The 24,040-nt window shown below is 40.3% G+C and overlaps 1 protein-coding gene across 9 annotated transcripts in view; it reads left to right on the forward strand.

The window, feature by feature from the left end:
* Positions 1-24,040, forward strand: part of KLF12 (KLF transcription factor 12) — a 581,105-nt gene that overhangs the window by 269,912 nt on the left and 287,153 nt on the right. For 7 of the 9 annotated variants that reach the window (XM_084767870.1, XM_084767873.1, XM_084767874.1 and 4 more), the window contains one exon: positions 20,398-20,461. The exons of the other annotated variants lie outside the window; for them this stretch is intronic. In XM_084767870.1, coding sequence (XP_084623996.1) covers positions 20,441-20,461 — 21 coding nt within the window. In that variant the 5' untranslated portion in view covers positions 20,398-20,440. The remainder of the gene's footprint in view (positions 1-20,397; positions 20,462-24,040) is intronic. 9 annotated transcript variants of the gene reach the window in all.

Genomic DNA, 24,040 nt, shown 5'->3' on the forward strand with positions numbered 1-24,040 from the left:
ACTTATTAAACTTTTGCTTAGAAAAAAGAAAATTCTTGCAATTGTGAGGTTGGGTGGTGACATTCTGTTTCTCCTGTTTTACTTGCAGTCATGTGATTTCAAGGTTGTGTTCCTGACATATTATTTATTTCAGTATAAATTCTCAAAGAATCTAAGAGACAACTGATGTTTCAGGAAGAAACACCAAGATTTGGTGTAGGCATTTACGTTTCTCTTGGTGCAGCAGTGCAGGGCCACAAGGAAATCTGGAGCCTGCAGTGCATAGCTTCTTTGTCCTCACAGATGTTTTGAATCTGAAGGTCAGAACCATGTAGTCCGTGGAAAGCACTTGCTGCTGTGTAACCCATGGCATGCTTGTGCATATGGCTGTTTATAATAAACATTGTAGGTCTCACAAATGGGTATAGATTCCTCACCTTGGTTTGACATAACCCCTGAACAGTGGTTGTCAGGTGCCTCTTCTGAAGGGCATTCATCACCCTTGCCTCTTCCAGCCTCCCCTGACTGCCTAGACTCATTTGTTTTAACTTTCCATCTCCTGTGAACACTTAGATTTGAAGCTTCCTAAGTCAATCAGTGCACAGCATGCAAATGAGTGTGGGCTCATTACAGGTGTGCAGATTGATGGCTTCCTTGGGCAATTGGGAATGATGTGGAAAGTGGGGGAGCATTGGACTGATCATCAAGTAAATCCATGCATGACTTGGTACCCACGCATGCCTCGGTAGCCCAGCTTCCAGGGTTCAGAGGATCATTTTAAAGAAAAGCCATGGAGAACAGTCAATATTTAAGTTTTTTTTTTTCAGATTTACTTGACTTCTATGTGTAGGGTTATTTTGTCTGTATATTTGTCTGTACACTCATACCTGTATGCCAGTTGCCTGCAGAGACCAATAAAGGGGCTCAGATCTCCTCAGTTGGTTACAGGCAGCTGGGAGCTGTCATGTGATACTGGGGATTGAACTTGTAACTTCTGGAAGAGCAGCCAGTGCTCTTACTCACTAAGCCATCTCGCAGGCCTGGGCAACAGCGACATTTGAAAGGCCTTAGAACGTCATGGGAAGTAAATTTGAATGTGCTTTATTGTATTGTATAGGCCCTTGTTCTGACTTCCCACTCTGCACTCATCCGTGGGGTGCTCACGTCTGGACACAGCTCCATTGACCTTGTCTGGTAAGGATGGTCAGGGTCACAGCTGCTTCTTATGAAGTGTCCTAGCCAAGACAGGACAGGGCATGTGTGAGAGCATGTATATTTGACAGTACTGGCCTCATGGTCTCTCTGGAGGAAATAAACTAGTGAGAGTTGCAGTATGAGGTTGATTTTGTGAAAGATGGGAAAGTTGCAAAATTCCTTAAGCAGACAATGCATTCTCTACCTGCTTTTATGAACATTATGAACATTACGTACTGTGTCAAGTTGTTTCCTTAGAGGAATGTCCAAGGAGAGTCAAAGGAGTCACAGCAAGAAGTTGACCGAGGGGATGAAATGTTAGCACCAGTGGGTTTGACATTTTGAAATTAGGATGATTGTCTGGCTGGAGTTTCTGAACAGAAGTGTAATATAACATTTCTAGCTGTGTTCAGGTTAATGATCTATACTGCCCAGTGCATTCCCAATTAGCAGTGAAGTGGCTGTGTAATGTAGAATAGGCTACATTTTATTTTATCAATTGAAACACAGCTACACCACAGGACTTAACAGTGAGCCTGGGAGTGGATGCTGGATTCTATTTTGGGCCCTCTGGGACTCGTTTGGTTTTAATAGGCTATGAGGATTATGGAAAGTCCTTGACACTTCTATCCAGGCATGGCCGTGCATGAACGAGCCTCATTTGGAAGACACATGCTCTACTTCTGAGATCACTTTTTAAGAGTTTTCGAAGAACTAATGATTGATAATCTGGGGAGATAAAAATCAGGTACCAGCAAGCATCAGATGCATTCTGTGCAATTATAGCTCTCCAAGGGGCAGAAAACTGCACTAAACTAACATGTTATGATACATTTCTATCCAGATACATTAAATACTAGATTAAGCAAGAAAACACGCCTTTTGAGGCCTCAACGGACAAGGCAGACATGTCATTAAGGGCCACTACACAAAGTACAAGACTGAGGAGAGTCTCCATATGTGGTAGTGTGAGTTGAAATGTGGGGCGTTGATCAGAACTACCCCAAAAAATATAAATCATACATCTTACATAATTTAGATTCCCAAATTGCCCCACTAAAAAACATAAAACAAAATGGAAACTCATTTTTATACCATAGTACATTTATTCCAGTATATACAAACTATAATTTCTACCTGTTACAAGCATAAATTAAATACTAGAAATTATTTTTACAGGATCCTGAAAGTGGTAATTCCTGCAGAGTAATGTCTTTGAACTGGACACATTACCAATGCTCTGTGGACTCAGTAGCTACCAAAGTAGCCACCGGGAGTAAATTGACCCTCTTTAGGGCTGTCATTAAATTTTTCAGTACTCTGATTCAGATATTCCTAGCATTTGGACAAAATCTGATGTACTTTATGAAATTGGGTAATTTAAAAAAAGAAAAAAGGAAAAGGGAAAGAGAAAAACTAGACTGGATTTAAGTGGAAAAGGAAGTTGAAGTGTCTGATTCAGTCAAGGAAAGATTGAAGTTTATATTGAAAGTAATCAAGGCATGATTCACTTGTTAAGGAAGCCAAAATGATTAGCTCTAGGAGGCCATGAAACAGAGAGCGAAGAAGTCACAGAAAAATCAAGGCTAATTCCGGGATACCGTAAATTAGTTAAAATGCACTGGAGCTCTTTATGTGCAGGTGCGCTGGTAGATGGCTTTCCACAGGCACCTTTGCCCTCATGTGTTTAATTGATTGCCACCACATTGAAGTGAAAACATGAGCCAATCTTCAGTGGCTTCGACTTCTCTGTGGGAGTATTGGACGTGTTGGACGACACTCTCTAGAAATACAATTATTGTTTCCTTTTCTTTGCTGGGCACGCTATAAGCTGGGCACAGGCTCTGTTGATTTTCTTTCCTGATCTTTAGAGTTCAACCGTTTCTGTGGCCTAGTAGTATTCTTGTTTCCGTGTTTTAAAGACCAAAGTGAAATAAGCTTTACCAAATGCTTTTGGCAAGTTGCATTGCTTTCATTCTCCAGACATGGCGGGCTCACTGTGAAGCGCCTATTAATTTATCCACGCTGTGGATGGGGAGCAATTAAAATTTACGTGGACTGTGACTAGGGCCATGGAACTTGGCAGTAGACAGGGTAGATGTGTAATTCAACCCTAAAGAAGGCCAGATCGAATTTTGAACCCAGAAATGAGAAAGTGTAAGCAAATGTAATTGCCTCTGACAAGCTCTGCTCTGAAAATCAAGGCACTGCTTTTCAGTTCTATATGAAACTGTGGTATTTGTGGGAGTCTTCCTATGGAAGTGTTCACGTGTACTTAGGAGTCCATCAATAGTGCTTCTGAGTAGAGCCCCATCACAAACAACAAATACTACAGCTCCCTTACACTTTCTTTCTTTCTTTCTTTTTTACTATTTTTTAAAAAGTTTTATTGACTTATTCATATTACATCTCAACCCTTACACTTTCATATATCCTTTGCTTTCATACACAGAGACATGCTGCCCAGACAGAAACAAAATTAAACCAGTCCCTTACTCCAGGTCATCAGCATGGGCTTCCCAGCAGGGTGCTAAGTCTAGTCCTTGATTCCAGTAAGGATTCCCATCATTTGAGGGTCCTGTGACAACGATGACGTCTCCTGAGCCTGTAACTATATTCATTCATTATCCATATTAACAGTTCTGTATATATCAGTGGTATGTGGTTGGGATGGAGGCGTGGCTGAGAAGTACAGTGCTCAGTATAGTATACAATATTCTGGGTTCAATACCCAGGACAATTAATCAATAATCAATCAATCAATCAATCAATCAACCTTGCTATTCAGAAACATCCCACTTCCGAAGTTAAGACATTTTTTTTCCTTTGTCTCTTTAGTTCTGTTCTCCTCTCTTGCCTATCCTTGCCAGCGCCTAGCTATTAGGCACACCACTCTTTTGCATCTCAGCCTTCACCTTCCGGTGAAAGGCATAGTGGGAAGAGGGAAGAGAAACTGCACTCTGGAATCAGACAGTGAGTGAGCCAGCAACGTGCAGTATGTGCTCTGAGGTTTGAGGGCTGTCAGAGTCTATTTCTTCACCCGTGAAGTGGAGGTTAATATCGCTGTTTCACAAGGTCACCATGAGGATTACTTAAGATAATTCGCATAAAGCACTCACCACAGTGCCTGGCAAGTGCCTGATTTATGCATTGTGCCTTTACTGCTGAGATACTATTGTAAACAATAAACTCCTTTAAATCACACAAGGCAACGTGACAGATGCATTTCCGAGCTGCTTCAAGTGGCCGTGGTTAAAACTGGATGGAATGGAGTTATTTACAGTCCAAGATAAACTCTGCTACAATGCTCTGCTTTATTGAACTGTGTCAGAGAGGAAGGCACACCCCCTGAATTCTCCAGGGCCACTGGTGCATCTTCTGCTACTTTAGAATATGGTTCAGTCACTGCTGGATTCTCAGGCTTTTCTGGAAGATAAGGATGACATTTCCCTCCATGGCCACCATTCCTATGCCCTGTCAGTGCCAACATGGGATAGTTGACGAGACATGATGCTTTTCTGTTGACACAATAGTTACCCATGATGTTCCTGGCCAGAGCTGGTTGGGAACCTCTGAGAATGGCGTGAGATACACTTTATGAATTCATGCACGCAGAATTAGAATTTAAATATTCTGCTGACCAATACTGGTTCATTTCATCTCGTTGCATCCTCCTTCCTGATTTGGGCATTTAAAAAGAATTGTAGCACCAGAGTCTACACTTTATGATTGAAAGGCGCCTAGAAGGTCTTGGACCTCGTAATTTCATAGGCAGTTGAGACCCAGAAAGTTGACAACTTACACATGAATAACTAAGCAGGAGTAGCTGTAATTTTTTTCCTCCAGCTACTTTGACTCATTAGTCAAATATACAATATTGTTGAAACAGAAACCCCGAAGTTGGCTGCTCTGATGGCTGCTCTAGAGGGAAGAGGGTTTTTGGAAGGAGCTGGAATGCAGGATGGCTTTCAGGGCACTTGCCCTCTTGTGACTTGTTTGTTTTTGATAGTCTTCTTGGTCTCTCATTTTATGAACTTTTGAACAGAAATCATGATGGGCTTGGTCTTTATTTATTTTTCCTAGTTGGCTGATTGGCCCTTCAGCTTATATCTATATCCATCTGGATTGAGCCCTTGTGTTATGATACTGTGAGATGTAAGGTAATTCACCCTCCTTCCCACGGGCTATTCCCTCACCTGACAGTGTCCACTTTATTAGAATCATGCACCCATACTCATACTTATATGTAAGTGTATTGATTAATTTTTCTATCTTTGGGTATCAGTTTCCAAATTGCAGTTATGAGAATTCTATAATAGATGTGTCTATGTGAGAGCTAGTGTCCCCCTTCCAACTTTGTCTTTTGTTTTGTTTTTTTGAAGACAGCTTAGCTATTCTCAGTTTCCCCAATTTCTACTTTAAAATTGAAATAATTTTCAACACATCTTGCTCCTCTACTTCCTCCCACCCCTCTGAGACTTTTCGTTGGGTTTATATTGAATCTGCAAATTAACTTGAGGTGAATTTGCATTTTAAATCCAGAGTTCTCCTACTATTAAACATATTACAACATGCATCTAATTTTTCTCAACAGTGTTTTGGTTTCTTGGTATAGATGGTTTGAACTTTATTTACTATGTTTGATAGTTTTGTATTTAATTCTTTAGTTCTACTTTAGACTTTTAGATCTGTAAAATTGCTTTTATTGTCTGGTACATTGATTTGTCTTTCATTTTTAATTTACATTTAATGACTTTGCTAAATGTATGCGCTAACTCTCATACTGTTACTCTATGGTGTGTACTTTTGACTATATAATCATGTTTACCATGTTTTCTAAGAATGGTAAATGTATTTTTCTATAATCTCTTTTATTATTTATGCTTTACAACACTGGGTAGACCTTCTGCATGAGCTGAATTGAGATAATGACAATAATTATTCTTGTCTTTGTTTCTTTTAATTTCCTTGGGGAAAGCTTTCATTATATCATCACCAAACATGATGCTAATAAGTGTTGCATAAAGGCCAGTGTGCTTTCTCTTCATTGTGCTGCGGACCACTGCTACTGATGAGTTCTAAAAGCCATTCTATTCCTGTTTTCTTAAGGTGAGATGTTTTGTTTGGTTTTTGATTGTTTGGCTGGTTTTTGAGAGGTTTCCCTTATGTAGGAACCCAGAGTTGCCTTGAACTAAAATGAATATATCTCAGGTTGGCCTTCAGTTTTATTTTATTTTATTTATTTTTATCTTCTTGCTCTAGCTTCCTAAGAACTGAGATTACAGGACATGAGCCACCATGAATAGCTTGATTTATTTTTTCACCCTTTTAGTACTGTTTTGTTGCTTGGTGAGGTGATAATGACAGATGATTTGGCAGGAGGCCGAGACAAAACCTCTCCCAGGGAAGGGAAGAAATTTTCAAAATTCCTGTGAATGCTGAAATAAATCGAACTGAACTGGAGATGAATGGTAGGGTAAATCCTTGACTGAATGTAACATTGTGGACTATTTTAAACCTTAGCTTTGCTTCCCATGTGCTCTAGAGAGACTGAACTAAAGTAGAGAGGCTGACAGTTGTTCAGATGCCTAGAGGAGGGTGCAGGAAGAGGAGGGGGTTAAGGGCGGATAGCAGAAGAACAGCCAAAAGAGGTCTTTAAAGGAATATTTACTACAATTTTTATTCTATGGTGATGAAAAAAATGTTAAAATTGAATCCAAAAGTATGGCACATCGATTGGCCGTTAGTGGTATCACAGACTGAAGTGGGAATATGGGAAAAGATTTGCCATGAGGGAAAAGTGACGAGCAGTGTTAGAAGTGGCACTGTCCCCAAAACTGGGTGGGAAACTGTATGGGAGGATCTTGGTGCCGAATCTCCGAGTTCATCACAGCTCCCGACGTGATACGGCCATGTGATACGGCCATGGCTGTTGTTAGACTGGTCCTCGATATCTGAACATGAAAGAGTATCATGTGTTTTAGGTGAGTCCATTAGGGAGTTATGCAGGCGTTATCATCTCAAAAACTCTGCTAGTTGAGCTTCTGGAGGGATCAGACATAGAAACAACCCATTTTGGAATAAACATGGGAGACATCACTTTGTGGAGAGAGAGAATCATGAAAAGATAATGCAGTGGTGATAGTTGCAGAGTGGAGACCGGATCCCAGCAGACACTAAAATGGGGTATGAGGGAGAAGCTGCAGGTGATGGTTTCTGCAGTGCCAAAACTCCCCATTCATAAGCGTCCACCTGTGGGTGAAGTGGGTAGAAGTAGATTTAATGACCTGGGGTGACATATATGAAGAAGGACAGACATCGATCTGTATGTACAACGAGGTTGTGCCATCCCAACATTAATATAGAGAATTGGGGGGGGGCGTTTTCTGAAGCTTTCCATGTCAGGAGAGCAGTCCTCTGTGTTAATGAAGAGTATGGGGTAAGAATCAAAATGTAGTAAGGTCTCTGAGCCAAAAAAGAACACAGGAAAAAGCATAGCTGCCCAAGTCCTTGGTCTCAATCTCGCTACCCCACAAAGACCTGTTCCATGACCCCAAAGGCTGAAGGCTGTTGGAGTAAGCTGTGAGTAAAACCAAAAGAAATACCTTCCTGGGATTTAGCAATCGGCAATTTTCTGTACTGAAGGAAATGGACATGTTTTGCATAAAACGTGATGCCCCAAGAGAGCTATAAACAGTACATGCCCTGCACGTGTGTGCATGTGGGTTCGTTTGCAAGCTGTCCCGATGCTCTTTTAAAGTAGAGCTGGGCAGCACGTTCGTGTGCACATTTCACATCTGCGCTGGCTAGTTTTGTGTCAACTTGACATAAGCTTGAGTCATCAGACAGGATGCTGACTCAACTGAGAAAATGCCTGTAGAAGACTGAGCTGTAGCCTAGGATATTTTCTTCCTTTGGAAATAAAACTTCCTTTCTTATGTATTACATCCCGACTGCAGTTTCCCTCTTCTCTCCCCATCCAACCTCCCATCACCCTCAGATCCACTCCTCCTTCCTTTATTTCCCTTCGGAAAAGGGAAACCTCCCCTCCCAGGGATACAGAACATGATATATTAAGTTGTGTTTTACATTTTCTGAATTAGTGATTGATGGGGGAGGACCCTGCCAATTGTGGGTGCTATCACCCCTGGACTGGTGGTCTAGGGAATCTACAAGAAAGCAAGTTCAGCAAGCCATAAGGAGCAAGCCAGTAAGTAGCACCCCTCCATCGGCATCACCTTCTGTTTCCAGGTCATTGCCCAGCTTGAGTTCCTGCCCTGACTTCCTTTGATGGTGAACAGTGTTGTGAAAGCTTAAGCCAAATAAAGCCGGTCCCTCCCCAAGTTTCTTTGGTCATCCTGTTTCATCCGAGCAATAGTCACCCTAGCTGTGATGACAGTTCCACCCCAGATTGCTGGCAGATTGTCATCTAATTGGTTTTTCTGAAGTGCCTTCTGCTTGTCCAGCTTCTACGAGAAGATGAAGCTATGTGACAGCCCATGTACCTGGTCCCTACCATCTCCTGATGTCACAGTCCTTTTCCAAAGCACAGGTACCACACCAGCTCCTCAAGTACTCCTTGAGCTTTTTTGAACCCCTGTGATAGGCAAGGGAGTGTGTTATGTGAACAACTTACAAGAGTGCATGTCGTTGAGATTTTATAGTTCCTTTTGTTGTTGTTGTTGTTTGGTTTTTTTGTTTTTGTTTTTGCTAATTTCATTATTTTTTAATTCCTGTTTGGATGTTGACTCTAAAAAGCATGAACTCTTTCTACTTAGATTTTCTGATGACATGTATACTCATTATTTTGTTAATTTACTGAGACAGATAAACATTATATTCATGTGATTTCCTCAGGAATCCAGTAAGGACTGAACCTGGTTTAGTTGTTTAAATACATTCTGAGCTGAGGGAAATATTTTGCAACAATTATGATGAGTTATTGTTTTGAGTGGGGTCCTTAAAATTAGCTGCCCATGGCAACTGACTCAAACACAGAGAAAAAAATATTTCATTTAAACATGCTTTTATCCTCTTATATAAAGACAGCCGTTTATTTGCGATATTAAAAGTTAAATGCCATTTGTGTCTGGCCATGTGTCTAGATGTTTCCAAATGCCTCCAAGGACAGGCAGAGGGAGACTTTCATTAAATTCATAAATCTTGATTTTTGTGTGGGAATTTGTGAAAAAATCTTGGTAAGCTCTGTGAACACTTACACAATGATTTAAGGGAAACATTAGTTTCCTATTATAGAAGTGGTTTCCAAGGTGTTAGCTTTATCAGCTATTGAGGGAGATTCAAATGATCTCAGTTTTACATTATGATTTTGTTTTTACTGAAAATTGTTGACTTAACTCAGAAAAACTTCAGACTTGTTGAAAGGAAAGCACATACAATATTGAGATTGGCTTGAATTATGGACATTTTCCATAAATAAAAATGTCTCATGTTGTGTGTCCCATGAAGAAGTTATTCTAAATGTATCCATCAACATTGACTCAGGATAGTACCTAAAACCATGACAGTATTGTCACTTATTAAGGTAGTTACTTCTCTGTACTTCCATATCTGTAATCTGAGAATACTAATTCTACCTGCTTGCACATTGTGAGTAATATATAAGTTAATGCACAGCTGAACTCGTAGGATGCTCTGGCACCTGGCGGATGCACGTTAAGTGCTGATGCTGGACACTCCTGATTGCTGTTGCTTCTGCTGTGGAGAGCTGACGGCATTCCAATCAGCAAATGATTTTGGTACAGAAAAATAGTTGTGTTGCTAACAGCTTTCCTGTCTAGTGTTTCCAGATATTGTATTTCGCTGTATTTTAAGAAATCTTGAAAAACCCCAGTGTGGTTTTTCCATGATCCTGTACTTAAAAGGGGAAGATCTCAGCCCATTATCTCTGTTGTGATAAGTTCTTAATGATTCTGGTAGAAAGTAACCTATGTGTAAGTCTAACCAGGGGTGTGAGAGTTTCAGTTTTACTTATGTTCAAATAGATATTTTAAACTTGCAGTTAGGCCTTACACATTTTTTTCTTTCAAATCAACGCAATGTGTGTTACATGCTGATAATTTGATGACATCTGAACTACAATCTATATTTACCATGTATATCTCAACAAGAATTTATCGTTTCTATGCTGCAAGGATTTGTCCTAATTTTCTGTTGCTGTCAGAGCATATCTGGGGCTAGCTAATTTGTAAGGAAGAGAATCTCATGCAGGTGAATTGAGGAGGCTAAAGAATAGGGTTTAATTTTGTGCAAGTTGATAATATGGGTGTATTTGCATTTTTCTACACATAGACATCCAATTAGCCCAGCACCACTTGCTGAAGATGCAGTCTGATTTCCCCATTTTATAGTTTTGGCTTCTTTGTCAAATATCAAGTGTCTATGTGTGTGTGGGTTTATTTCTGGGTCTTGAATTCAATTCCATTGACCCACCGTTCTGTTTCTAGTCAGGACCACACAGTTTGTATTACTGTTCCTCTATAGTACAGATTAAGATCAGGGGTGGATATATCTCCAGAAGATCTTTATTGTATAGGATTGTTTTAGCTATTCTGGGTGTTTGTTTTTCCATATGAAGTTGAGAATTTTTCTTTCAAGGTCTGTAAAGAATTGTGTTGGCATTTTGATGGGAATTTCATTGAATCTGTAGATCACTTTTAGTAAGATGTCCATTTTTACTATGTTAATCCTACCTATCCATGAGCCTCTGGAAGATATTTCCATCTTCTGATATCTACTTCAATTTCTACTAGAGAGTTGAACTAGTGTTACACTAAGATACTTTTATGTTTTTTTTTTGGTGGTTATTGTAAAGGGTACTGTTTCCTAATTTGTCTTTTTATACAGGAGGGCTACTATATTTTTTTTTAGTTAATTTTGTATCCAGCCACTTTGCTGAAGATGTTTATCAGCTGTAGGAGTTCCCTGGTAGAATTTTTGAAGTCACTATGTACACTATCATATCATCTGTGAATAGTGATACTCTGACTTCTTCCTTTCCAATTTGTATCTCTTGATCTCCTTTACTTGTCTTACTGCTCTAGCTAGGACTTCAAATACTATATATTGAAGAGATATGGAGAGAGGGAACCACCTTGTCTTCTCCCTGATTTCAGTGGAATCAATTTAAGTTTCTCTCTGTTTAACTTGATGTTGTCTATGGGCTTGCTGTACGTTGCCTTTACTCTGTTTAGGTATGTACCTTGTGTAACTGATATCTCCAAGAACTTTAATGTGAATTGCTGTTAAAATTTTATCAAATGCTTTTTTGGCAACCAAGGAGATGATCATGTGTTTTTTTTCTTTCAGTTTGTTTATATGGTGAGTTACATTGATGGATTTCCATATATTGAACCACCTCTGCTGACTCATCTGTCTCGTTGGCTTGAAATGTCATCTGTTCACTATTTGTTTTTGATCGTCTTCCTCCTTAAAGCCCATGTTCTTTACTTTCCTTCCCATATTTTGTTTTTTCTCTGGAATTCCCATGACATCACTAAGTATGGTACTTTGATATAGCAGAATATTGAAGAGACACAGTTATTTCCTTTGCAAAAGTTGATACATGTTTTAATTAAACAGAATAGCTATGTTTTATGCACCTTTTAAATTAAATGATGCATGTAATTCAGTCTAGGCAGTATTAAAGAAATGACAGTCATTCACAGGTGGTAGATATTATAATAACTGTTTCACTCATCAGTATTTGGCTCACCTTCATTGATAATAAGCTTCTTCAAGCTAGGTGTTGTCACATGTCATTGTTCATGTGACGGCTAGTTTTAACTATTAACTCGGCACAGCCTAGAACTACTTGCAAGTAGCATGTTAATTGAATATTATCTGGATCAAATTGGCCATTGGACATATCTTGGGGGGACTGTCTTGATTGTTTATTGACCTGGAATACCCAGTCCACTATGGGTGACACTATTCTCTAGGCAGAAATTTCTGAACTAAGAGGAGCAAGCAAGCAAGCAGCATGAATGCATTTATTGTTCTCTGCTCTTGACTGGGGAGGTTATATGAATAGCTAGGTTTAGCTTCTGCCTCAACCCACTACCCCAGTGAACTGGAACTTGGTGCTATATAAGTTGGCTAAGCCCTTTCAACCCTAGGTTGTTTCCTGTCAGGGTATTTTATCACTGTAAAAGAAATGAAGCTAGGGCCATTCCTGGCCTATGGGTGATTCATGGATGAATGACTAGCAGTGCATTTACCCTCCAATCTAGATGACTGTCCAAGTGACTTTTATCTCCAGATATTGTCAGCTGCTAGGACATATCTGAGTACAGCCTCTAATTTCCGACCTTTTCAGCTTATATGAGGGTATTTTTTTTGTTGTTCTTATAAACAAGAATATACTTTATTAATCATTTCACATTCTCAGCAACTATATTTTGATTTGGGGGTATATTTAGCTATGAGAGAAGTACAGCATTAGGCATTGCATTTGACTGTACTAATTTGTTCATCATTGAAAGGTGTTAATTGGCAGTTTCTATTGTGGACAAGATTATGAGCTACACAGGACAGAGATGTGCACACACTGGAATGCTGTGTCCAGCCACAAAGGCATGAATAACCTGAGAGAAATTCACTACAAATACTGATTCCTCCCATTTCTCTATCACTATATCAATATTGTACTGGAACAAATTATTAATTTTTTTTATCCATCTACCAAATTATATCCTAAAATCTGCTTTGTTTAGATTTCCTTAGGTTCAGGAAGTGTGATGAGGTTAAACACACACACATTTTCAAAATGCCGCATCTGATAATTTTTAATTATTGCTAAATAATTTAAGAATGCCAATTTCGTTTAAATGTCAACTGCAATTAAGCACATGCCATTTGTTTCTCTACTCAGGTCTTTCAATTTGATGGAATGTTTCCCTACAGTTTGATAAATATTTGTTTAATTTCACATGAATTAATTCAAATGTGGATAAGCATAGCATATTTTAATCAGTCATTGTGATGGGCCAGAAAAAAATATTATTCCATAAGCAAACTGTTTACCCTGCATGTGCATGGGCTTTCTCTTGTTTAGTGTGGGCAGATTACACATATAAGTCAACAGTCCATGGGAAGCCCACGTGTGCCTGCTGCATGCTGAATGAGGGGACTCATTCACTTTGGTATGCCATAGATGTGTAGTGCATAAAATTTGAATTCCTCACCCCTTTCTGTTTGCAGCTATCCTCCGACACCAGCCACAGAATTGAATTAGTATATAAACCTCAGGCTGCATTTCATAAGAACTCAATATTTCATAATTGGTCTGAATTATGTGCTTATGACTACTTTAATTGCTTTTGGAATGTCAACTTTACTTTTCCGTGATAGCAAAAGTGCACAGGCATATTGTAATTGTATATGTGTTGGAAGGCAGTGTTGCAGTCACGGCCGGGAGCCCCAGTTTTTCCTTACCTCCATCAGCTTCCTAAAGATTCCACGGATTTTAATACCTCTTGCGATACACCTAAAGTACATCCTGACAGAGATTTAAGAGAGGCGTCCCAGTATTCTTCACTCTTTGGTGCAGGCTTATGTGTGTGACCAGTGATTTGTTTTGTTCGGTTTGCCGGTGGGGTTGGGGCAAAATGTAGTAACACATGTGGAAGCACTCATATTCTTATATGCCAGGACAAATGCCACATGCTTTCATTTTGTCACAAGCTAAATCACACGAGTTAGACACACAAGGGCCAAATGGAATCATCCTGTCAGTCCTCTGCAATGTAAGTCAGACTTGTAAGCAATGCAGTTCGCTGATAAAATGGCAATTATCCTTGAATATAAGCGTGGCACAAATTACTTCTTAGGCCGTTATATTGAGCATAATACATGTAAAAGGGAATGCTTAATTCATTTGCCATGGTTACTTTCTTTTGGGGGTTGGTGTGTTCTCTGGGTTCACGGAACGATGAAGGGCAGCAGAGCGGAGGGAGAGAAGGAAGGGCACAGCAGTTTCTGGGTCCCTTGCTCTGGTCTCACCTCTGCCCTCTGCAAGTGCTGTTTCACAGGTCAACCTCTTTCCTCCCGCCTGCTCCAGTTGCCTCCTCAGTGGCACCTCCCTTCTTCAAATGTGTTCACCTTCCTATATTATTCTTACCATTTTTAAAAACAGTGAAGCCTTCTTCCGCGGAAGCATCTTCTTAGGGAAACAAAACTGGAAGTAGCAAAAGGAGCTTACAGACAGAATATATATATATGCAGTTACAATTCCTAGGGGATCACTATTGAATATGGGTTATTTATGACCTTTGAATCCCATCTCTCTTAATGCTGTTAGTTATCGCATCTCTGACTTGTCTTAGTGATCGAATTATGAGGACCACATAAAAGCATAGGGTGACAACCTTATTCCTCAGCCTGCCCAGGGTTTGTCTATAGGAAGCACACAGGCATGGTTGAAAGTCACACTTGAGAACTTTGTATAGGTGGTCCAGCCCTCTAGTTCTAAGCAGAGTTGAAGTGCGGACATACTTCGTGTACTTGATAATGAATATTGGCAATAAAGGTGCAACCAGCATTTATAGAATATGAGATATGGACCATCAGGTCTTCTATACACATTACAGACATTCTGTTTTTCAGTTTACAATAAGCCTAACCAGAATGCAGTATGTGCTGGGGAGGTGGAGGGGAGGGTAGGTCTATGATATCAGTTTAACAAACAACCTAAGTGGGGTGGATAAATGGCCAACAATTCATCATATTCCTCAAAAGTGTTTTATGATGATGCTTTATGCTTTGCTTTCATATCTGGACCTTTACCATGATGTCACAGAGCTCTTCTCGCATAGAATGTGTGTGTGTGTGTGTGTGTGTGTGTGTGTGTGTGTGTAGGAAAAGACAGAACATCATAAAGTAGGCAAATACTTCAGAGTGCTAGCATTTATACTCAGCAGGGAGATAAAGTCCTGTTCGTTCCTGTTGTGAAGACATTGCCCTTCACACAGGCAGATTTGCTGGTCACCTGTGACTCAGGCTTACCAATACCAGAACTTTAATCTGCTTCACTACAGAAGACAACACTTGTCCCATGGAAATCTACTTGCCTTTTTATTTTCCCCCTTTGGTAGCAGATATTACTGTGTTCTGATGCTCAGGAGTTCAGAGGAGAAACAGTAGGTGTCACCTGTCACTTAGCAACAAGGATTCTCCTTGTATCTAGCCGTCCTTTAAGTCAAAATAGCTCTAATGCCTACCACTTAGACTTGCATTTCTGTCCAGAAATATTTAGATGAAGCATCTAATATTTTTAGTTTCCAGGATAGTCACTGTGACAGATGATGCAGAAATAAATTTAAATAATAAAAACTCAGCTAACAGGATGGAAACTTGAATAGTCAGAGTACAAACTGGGACCTGTTATACACTGTATCAGCTTTACATGGGCAAAGCCTGCCTGTCAGCACCCCTCATCGGCTGTTAAGCTCATGGTGACTGAGTGGAATATGTATATAAACCTTTATTACTTTATTTCTTTTCATCAGTACTAGGAAAATGCAAAGACCACAAGTAATGAAACAGTCACTTACAAACCGCAGCCTCGAAAACGGAATTCCAAATGGGGTTGCTGTAACAGCGGCAGAATTCAATTTGCCTAAAACAGAACAACTAAATTACCTTCAAGCAGACAGTGGGATACCCTGAGTTGTCAGATGTCCACAAACACATCCAAAGTGGGCTTCTCTGTCTCCATTTGAATAGACATAAAAGGACCTTCAGGAGACATCACAGCAAGTGGACGTTTGGTGCCGAAGTGCTTAAGTGTTTGAAATTGTGACTTTGAAAGATTGAGAGCCTAGTAGAGAATTGAGCTGTGAGGGAGAGGGAACCACATGGAAATGTAGAGAAACATTATGTCTGGATCCTCAAAGGTGTTCCAAACTCCTTATTTGTGGAAGATATCCCCTTTTGTTACAGCCAAAGCTATTTCTGTGGTCCATGGTGTAAAGTCTTTGAGTTCTGCAGGAAGCTGGACAATCGTGTGTGGAAATTCTAAGATAGAGAGAGAGAGAAAATAAAAGAGGTAGGTGACCTGGAGGCTTGTCTGGGGCTTGCAACCACTAAAGAGCAGAGAGGCAGCCCTGCTTTCTCCTGCCCGCTCTGCTCCCAACACACGTTTCATTTGTGGTTCTTGGAAACACAATTTTTGTTGAGAACAAACTTAAGATTCTACCCATGGCCTTTCCACTTCCTCCTGTTTGTATTTCTGAGAACGATAACACATCCTTTGCTGTCCTTTGTCTAATGGCAACATAGAACCCTCCTACAGCACAGGCAGGAGAGGACCAAAACAGTGTGTGATGAGGCTTTAACAATGTTTATAAAGATTTTTTTATAACTACTTTAAAGAACACATACACACACACACATGTGAGTACACCCAATTTGGGTGTTGGGGACTGAACTTGAGTCCTCAGCTCTTTTAAGCATTGAGCCATCTCTCCAGCCCAAGGATATTTTGAGTTTGGTTGTTTGCTTTTGTTTTTTGTTTTTTGTTTTTGTTTTTGTTTTTTCTTTAAAAAATTTTACCTTTGCTTTTAAAATCAATCCAGAAAGAAGTGTGTTAATAGCACATCAGACACATGGGCACTGAACATTTTGACATTTGCACTAAGCCGGCACTACTTTATCCAGGAACATAGAGGACACTCGAGGTGGTGCTGGTTTAAGTCAATGAATGCTAAATGTCTGTTTCTGTCAGTGTACTTTATTGTCAGCTTGATAATATTACTGCCCCTGGTGAGTTACTGCAAAATCAAAGAAAAGATTCTCTGGAAGGTTGATATGATTCCCAATAACCATGTTCAGTGGTCATTCCACTGAGAAGCTTAGCCAAAAGTTTCTGGAAGCTTCTACAAGGCCAGTTGCCATTGAGCTCCACGTGCAATAATGCATGTCATACCAGTCAGCTAAGATTGCTTCGTGTAGATGAACACAATTATTTTACTTCCACAGAGACACAAATACCAATGAGGGGTACACTATGAGTTACCATTAGCTGGTGTACTTTTATCACTTACATGTGCTGTTATCTAGCACAGGATTTGTACTTTAAAAGTTGCCTATAGTTTATCTTCAGAAAAAAAAGACATAGGTGGTAGTGATAGCCAACCCAGGATAGCCAATCCGTACTGCAAGTGTTTTGATGTGACCACTGGTACTCAAAATGTCTCTGCTTAGAGGAGATTTAACTGATAATTTCAGAAATCTATTTGGCTGGGATACGTAAACTGAATTCAAAAATTGATAAAGAGAACAGCATTCCTGGAAATGTGCCATTTTTCTATTTCTTCTCATGCCTTGGTTTTTAAAGGGATTTGAGAAACAACATGGAGGTCCCTTAGCATGAATAAAATCTGAGACTCATCTGTTCTGTCACATGGCCTCCATTGAGCAGAATCTTCTTTTCATTTTACTTGTTAAATATTTCAGCTACTGATTAAAGAGTGCCAATTCTTCTGTGTACGGCACTTAAGATTTTATAGATTGCTATGTAAACATTTCTCCAGTTAGAGGCGGCGTGGGAGACAGAGCAAAAATTATTATCATCATTTCTTGCCTCTGCGGGAAAGAAAATTGGACCTCCATGATACTGAATGAGTCTTATGAAGGGCATGCAGCCAGTGACTGATGGCGCTGAGCTTGGAGACCCATCTCCATAGCCCTACGCTAATCTCCATTGTCTTACCTTTACTTGTGCTGTTCAAAGTATGGCAGGGAGGCTCCCAGGCAGAGCTGGATCTCAAACAGTTTCTTAGGAATTTGAGTTGGAGAGACACTAAGTTCATATGGTCTTCAAAGGCAGCTCTGTGCAGCTTTAAAGCAGCTATAGAGTTACGTTTAAATTGTAGCAAATCTGAGGGTAAGTGATAAAACTACACCATAAAGAATTGCACGCTGCAACTTGGGACAAAAATATCAGGTTCCCAGAGACCGTGGAATTACCTGAATTGTTTTGTTGGATACACAGTATAACTCCAGTCAGTTTCATCAAGGTCAAGTGGCTCTTAAAGTGGTTCATGTGCTTAGTAAAACACTGGGATTCCATACTGAATCCCCACATTCTGTCAAAGTGTGTGGTATTGTGCTATATATAGCTAGCACAGTTTAATGTTTAAGTCTACAGACTGATTATATGGATTATGTAATTAGGGCTTAAATTGCCTGAGTAGCATATCCACATAATAAACAGAGAAGGAAAGTTTATGTGATTTCTTTTTCCTTCTAGGTTTTCTGCTAGTTTCCATCCTCCGTTTACTTCACAGGCATTCGCTGATCTTCTAAAATTCTGTAGGCTCTCTCTTTGCTACACTGGGAATCTTTTTTTTCCTGCAGAAATACAAATTGGCAGGGATGAGATTAGTAGGGCAGGATGAGGATAGCAAGGTGACTGAGGCCCCCTTGACCGGTCCCCTTCCTGGTTCAGATCTCCTGTCTGTCCTGGGCTGGGAGTGAGGGCACATCTTTACATCCTACACAAAAGTGTCATTCAATCCAAAACAGATCTGAGCTCATGGAATACTTACATGTATGGATGTTTTACCATTATTGATGATTAAAAAAATAGCCAAAATTATGATGTAAATAATGATGCATGCACTGCCACAATGAAGTATTATCTATATTATGTGAAACACTAATAGGTTTAAATCACTAGAAAATAATCCTGGTATAGCCACGTTGTGGTACCCAGAGTTTCAGTTGTAGATCCCTCACTACATGCCAGAGTTCATGCTCAAGTCTCTGTCATAAAACTGTGTTTGGACACAACCTGTGTGATCCTCCTCCTGTGTGCTCTGATCAATAGTTGATTAGTCCACGGATGTGGAACTGCAATGCGTAGGTGTGAAAGCACATTAAAATATGAAACTATACAGAGGCCTGCCTCGAAATGCACAAGATTGCAATTGGTGTTAAGCAATCTTGCCATTCTGCTAAGAAATTGGAACTGATTGAGATAAGTGCACTCTGGAGACTACAATGGACAAGATGTGCTTGATGACATCATACAGTTGATGACTTTCTGTGTATTTTATGGGATAGTACATTATGCTTTTGTAATGCAAAGTAGCATTTTATTCTGAATTGCATGAGGGCGCTTCTTTCCTTTCATTAATATTAAAATATTACATTATATTTTTAGTGGCATTTCTGGTAGTAAATTACAGCTCACATAGGGGTATGTCTTGAGACATAGCAAGGGTCGGGTGGGGAGCTGAAAGCCAGATGGCATCATGTGGCAAGACCATGGAACCGTGAAGGGCTGTACGTGAAGGCTGCACAGCACTTCATCAAGGGCTTTGGCACCAACAGGGTTCTCCTGTGTAGATGTACAGAAACACACACAGAAAGCTAGGCCATTGCCGCGGCTCATATACTGGGTACTGTCAACTGCCAGGCATGTCCCCTCTTGAGTGTAATTCCCGACCCAGAAAAGGAAAGAAATCTGGCTAATAAGCTGGATCCACTGAGTGCCAAGAAAAGTTGTCTCATGAAGTGGAAATTCTGAAGCAGTTATGTAATCCTGAGTGAATAAATAGAAAGAGGTCTAAGACAGAGCCAAGCGGGGTAGATGGTCTGTTGTGTTCCAGCTCAGTCATATTTACTGTATTTGGTGAACTCCAGGTGTGCTAGAGATTTACAATTTTTTTTTTTACCAACAATACAAATGTCAAAGTTTTGTGTATATGATTTTAGGAGGTGACATGCTTCTATTTAATATTTTTAAAGTGATTTCATTATTGGCTAGCCCGCAGATCCTCAAATTTAGCAATATTCACTATTCTCTACATTTGTGTCACTTATAAAGGGAGAGTGATCATTTTCTCAATTTCTCTAAAATGTATAACTTACTAGGAATAATTGTCTTGAGGCTCTAGTTTAATTATCGGTGACTTCTTCAAATACAGTGAATACACACCCAGCCCTGCAGTGGCCATTTTCTCCTAAGCTCACCCCAGTCCCTCTGCTGCATCCCTTTCTAATCCCCTCCTTCATCTTCATCTGGGTTTTTTTTTTTTAATCTCCTAAGGTATAGGCAGAGTGTCACAGCTGATACGACTTCCTTTACTGCCTCATTCCTTCAGGTGGACCCACCCCATCACCAGTCTCCCTTTTCCCAATAAGTGACAAGTCATACAGAACCCACTCTCACATTAGCCTTTGATGTTTCCCTTGCAGGATCAATGTGACTGTAGAAACAAATGGATGAGTGAATATCCATATGAAGAGGAAAACCATAAAGGTTGGTTACTCAGTGTGGCTACACTGGGAAGGTTTCTACTCTGCTGAGTGGGACTCCGGCCAGTCACTAGAGCATTTCTTTGCCTGAATCAGGTAGAGGTCAGTCAGTGCCCAGTCACCATATATAAAAGGCAATTGTTCCTTTCTCTCCCTTCAAACACACAATATTTATAAAGAGGCAATGTCTTTTACTCTCTGTGCTCTTTATGCTATCGTGGTTTTCCAGCTTTTTCTCTTCTGTTTTGACTATGCTACATGTATCCTAGGCTGGCCTCAAACTCATAGTGTACTGAGTATGACCTTGCCCTGGAGATCCCTGGTGCTGAGGTTATAGGACTGTGCCACTGTATCTAGTTCACTTGGTGCACTCGAGGCCAGCTTCATACCAACTGAATTAAGTCTTTAGCTGTTGAGCCTGTATTTTAAGACCCAAATTTTAGTTGAACATCAAAAATGAGAAACATTTGATAATGACAGATTGCTGAGAACAAAGAGCCATATTTTACTTAATATGCAAAAGTTCCTATGAGCATACTGTAAATATAATATATGACCATGGTCAAATGCAGGATCTTTGACTTCCCAAAGACAGGCTCAGCCTAAATGCTAATTGGAAGAAGGTCAAAATCTGTGAGTTACCATGGTAGTCCAGTGCTTGGCATTATTTTGTTGTGGTAGTTAAACTACCTTCTGGTACTTCCTAGTAGTTATAACACTAGATAATAAGAAGAAAATTAGAGTATATTAAATAATCTTCATTTCAGAGTTTTAGAAAATCAGCAGAGCCAGCACAGGGTTTTGTGCCTCATAGCTCCTTGTGTGGCTGGCTGCACCACACCCACAATTCATTGCTCTTCTTCTTCCAGCATGTTTACTCTTTTCACCTAAATTTATATCACGGGGTGTCTTCCTCAGCCAGCCCTTTGTCACCGATTTTCCATATTAGATATTCCTCTTTTGATTGGCCTTCTCCCACGCTTGTTGTTAATCTTTTTCTTTCTTTCTACTTTAGTCTGCAAAGTTTTTAGAGAAGGGTTAAGGAGTCAGTGATGGTAGCCAGGATATCTATGGGAGAATTGACACTATTTTTCTTTCTACCCCCACTATTGCTGCTTGCTGAGGTCTAACAGTGCCTATGTGTCTTCTAGTGTGGAGGGTGGTGACATGCTAGTCAATCAGCTTTCTGAGACAGTGAAGAGGTATGGCCTTGCTTTTCTGTTTCTTTCTTTCTCCCCCAAATTTCATAGTGTAAGTGCTCCCATTGTGGTTGGCTTGAGTAGCTTACCAGCTGGGTTACAGGACTCCTTGAAATGTAACAGTTCCTTTTTATGAGCTCGTGATGAGCAGAGCCTAGCACATCACTAATAATCCCATGTCTATGCTAAAGTTAAAATGTATGCCATAGACTTGTGGGATAAAAAATAGTAAATGCACATTCTGTTACTTTACCTCACATGGATGCATCATTGACTTTTTTATTTGAATGGATCAGACTTTATAATTTTTGGGAGTATCATTGTTCTATATGTAATTTTAAGATGATAACTGAAGATGATGACAGGACCAATCACCCCGTCAGTCCTCACCCTGAGCGTGAAGTCACACTTTCCAAGTGGCCATGCCTTGTGTCTCTTGTTGCTCATTAGTCACCAGTTCCAACGTCTCTGTAGGGGAAATAGCAGGAAGGTTTTGATTATTATTTATTTGTTGGTTGGTTTTGTTGTTTGTTTGTGGTCTGGGCATAAAGATCTCTTGGTAGAGGGCTGAGTTCCTAGGCAGGAGGCCCTGAGTTTGAGCCAGTACTCCATAAACTGGCTGTGGCGATACATTCCTGTATCGCAGCAGACAGGATGGGGAGGCAGGAAGAACAGAGTTTGAAGTCATCCTCCGCTGGATTTTTCTGTGTGTTTTTACTGATAATTTTCAACCACAGTTTTAGTCATGGTACCCTGTGGATGGAAAACATATTGACACTTGCTTTTAATCTCATTTGAAGGCTATGGCTACTTTAACAACATTTGAATCAGAAAGAGAGTTGATGAGTTTGAAATTTTATGGGATTTTTTTTCCTTAATATATCGACAAGGTCAATATTAAGACTAAGTTTTTTAAAAATACCGCTTGAAGAAGAGCTCTTGCCATCTGCCTAATTGAAAAGGGATTTGGATATGGCTCCTCTAGTACTTTTGTACAATTTCAGCTTGCCAGTGGTGATAAGGCCTTGCCAAGAGCCACAGAATATCACTCTGTTCCTCTAGGCCTCCATCCCAAAATGCAAATCGCCTGCTTGGGATTTGTACAGTGTCTATTGTGTCCAGGAATCGTGCTTTCAGGACTGATCATCATCTGCCTCCTCATTAAAAATATACATTCCCTTTACATTCTTTTCCATATGCGACTCCGTTGCACTTGAGGTTTTTCCCTCTCCCATGGGTCATTCGAAAACATCAAATATATTTTGAAAAGATTCCAGCCATCCACCGCGTCGTGCTCACAAACACTGTTATCCCACTGGTGTTTACTCATCAGTGTGCTTCCTTAGTTGCTACCACAGTGACATGATGGTTTCTGTGGACGTGGCTTTTAGCCTCTTTGATTTTTTTCTGGGACGTCATATTTCCTCAGTGCTTCTCAGCAGCTGGCTTTGAGCAGATGTTTAAAACTCAGACTTGCATATACATTATCCCGGCTTATCAGAGTCCATGGTGAAAAGTCTTCCTGTGAGCCACAGTTGTTGGAACCACCCCCCCCCCCCAGCACCAGCACAGGGTTATGTGTATTCATTACATAGAGAGCAAGAGGACAGTAGCTAGTCTCTGCTTTCCGTGCATACCAAAGAGTTTGCTTCACAGCCGTGGAAGTGCACAGTGGGGCTAACATGCTTTTCATCCTGTCCCCAGGCTGCATGTTCAAACAGGACAAAGGAAAATGGTGGAATCCAGAGTTTCTTCCATCTTGAACTTGGTAGCTCTAGGTGTTCAGAAAGCCACAGGGGTCATGGCGTGGGGGGTGGGGTTGGGGGGATGGACAGGGGTGGGGGAGGGGATGAGAAGGACCTGGGGCCCTGAACATGGGCTGCACTAAAGCCCTTCAGGGTAGCAACCTGTTCTGTGAATGTGAAATTGGAAAAAAAAAAAACAAAGCAAACCCTGGCTCTGCCCTTCTCTCATGTGAACCTGGATTTCTCCTGTGTGAATTTCTATGATCTCTTCTGTAAAATAGAACTAGTCCCGGGTGGCCTATGTGGTTTTTTCCTAAGGTTTCCTTCGCAGTGTGGGGTTAGTTTTCTCAGTTAGTAGAGTGCTTGCCTAGCATGCACAATCCTGAGTTTGATCGGCACCCGCAACACATACTTAAACTAACATGGTGGCATTTGCCTGCCCTCTCAGCACTGCAGAAATCAGAAATTCAAGGCAACAAAGCGACTTTGAAGCCAGCCTGGGACATATATGTCCCTTCTTTAAAAAAAAATAGGAAAGAAATAAAATTAGAATGTCCATTCTTGACAAAGATACGAACTCATGAAGCTCTGAGTGGTATTGAGTGACAATATCTTCTGTCAGAGAGTCATGACAGTATG

Source organism: Acomys minous (assembly GCF_964271855.1).
Source record: "Acomys minous genome assembly, chromosome: 18".
In the NCBI taxonomy this organism is placed as follows: domain Eukaryota; kingdom Metazoa; phylum Chordata; class Mammalia; order Rodentia; family Muridae; genus Acomys; species Acomys minous.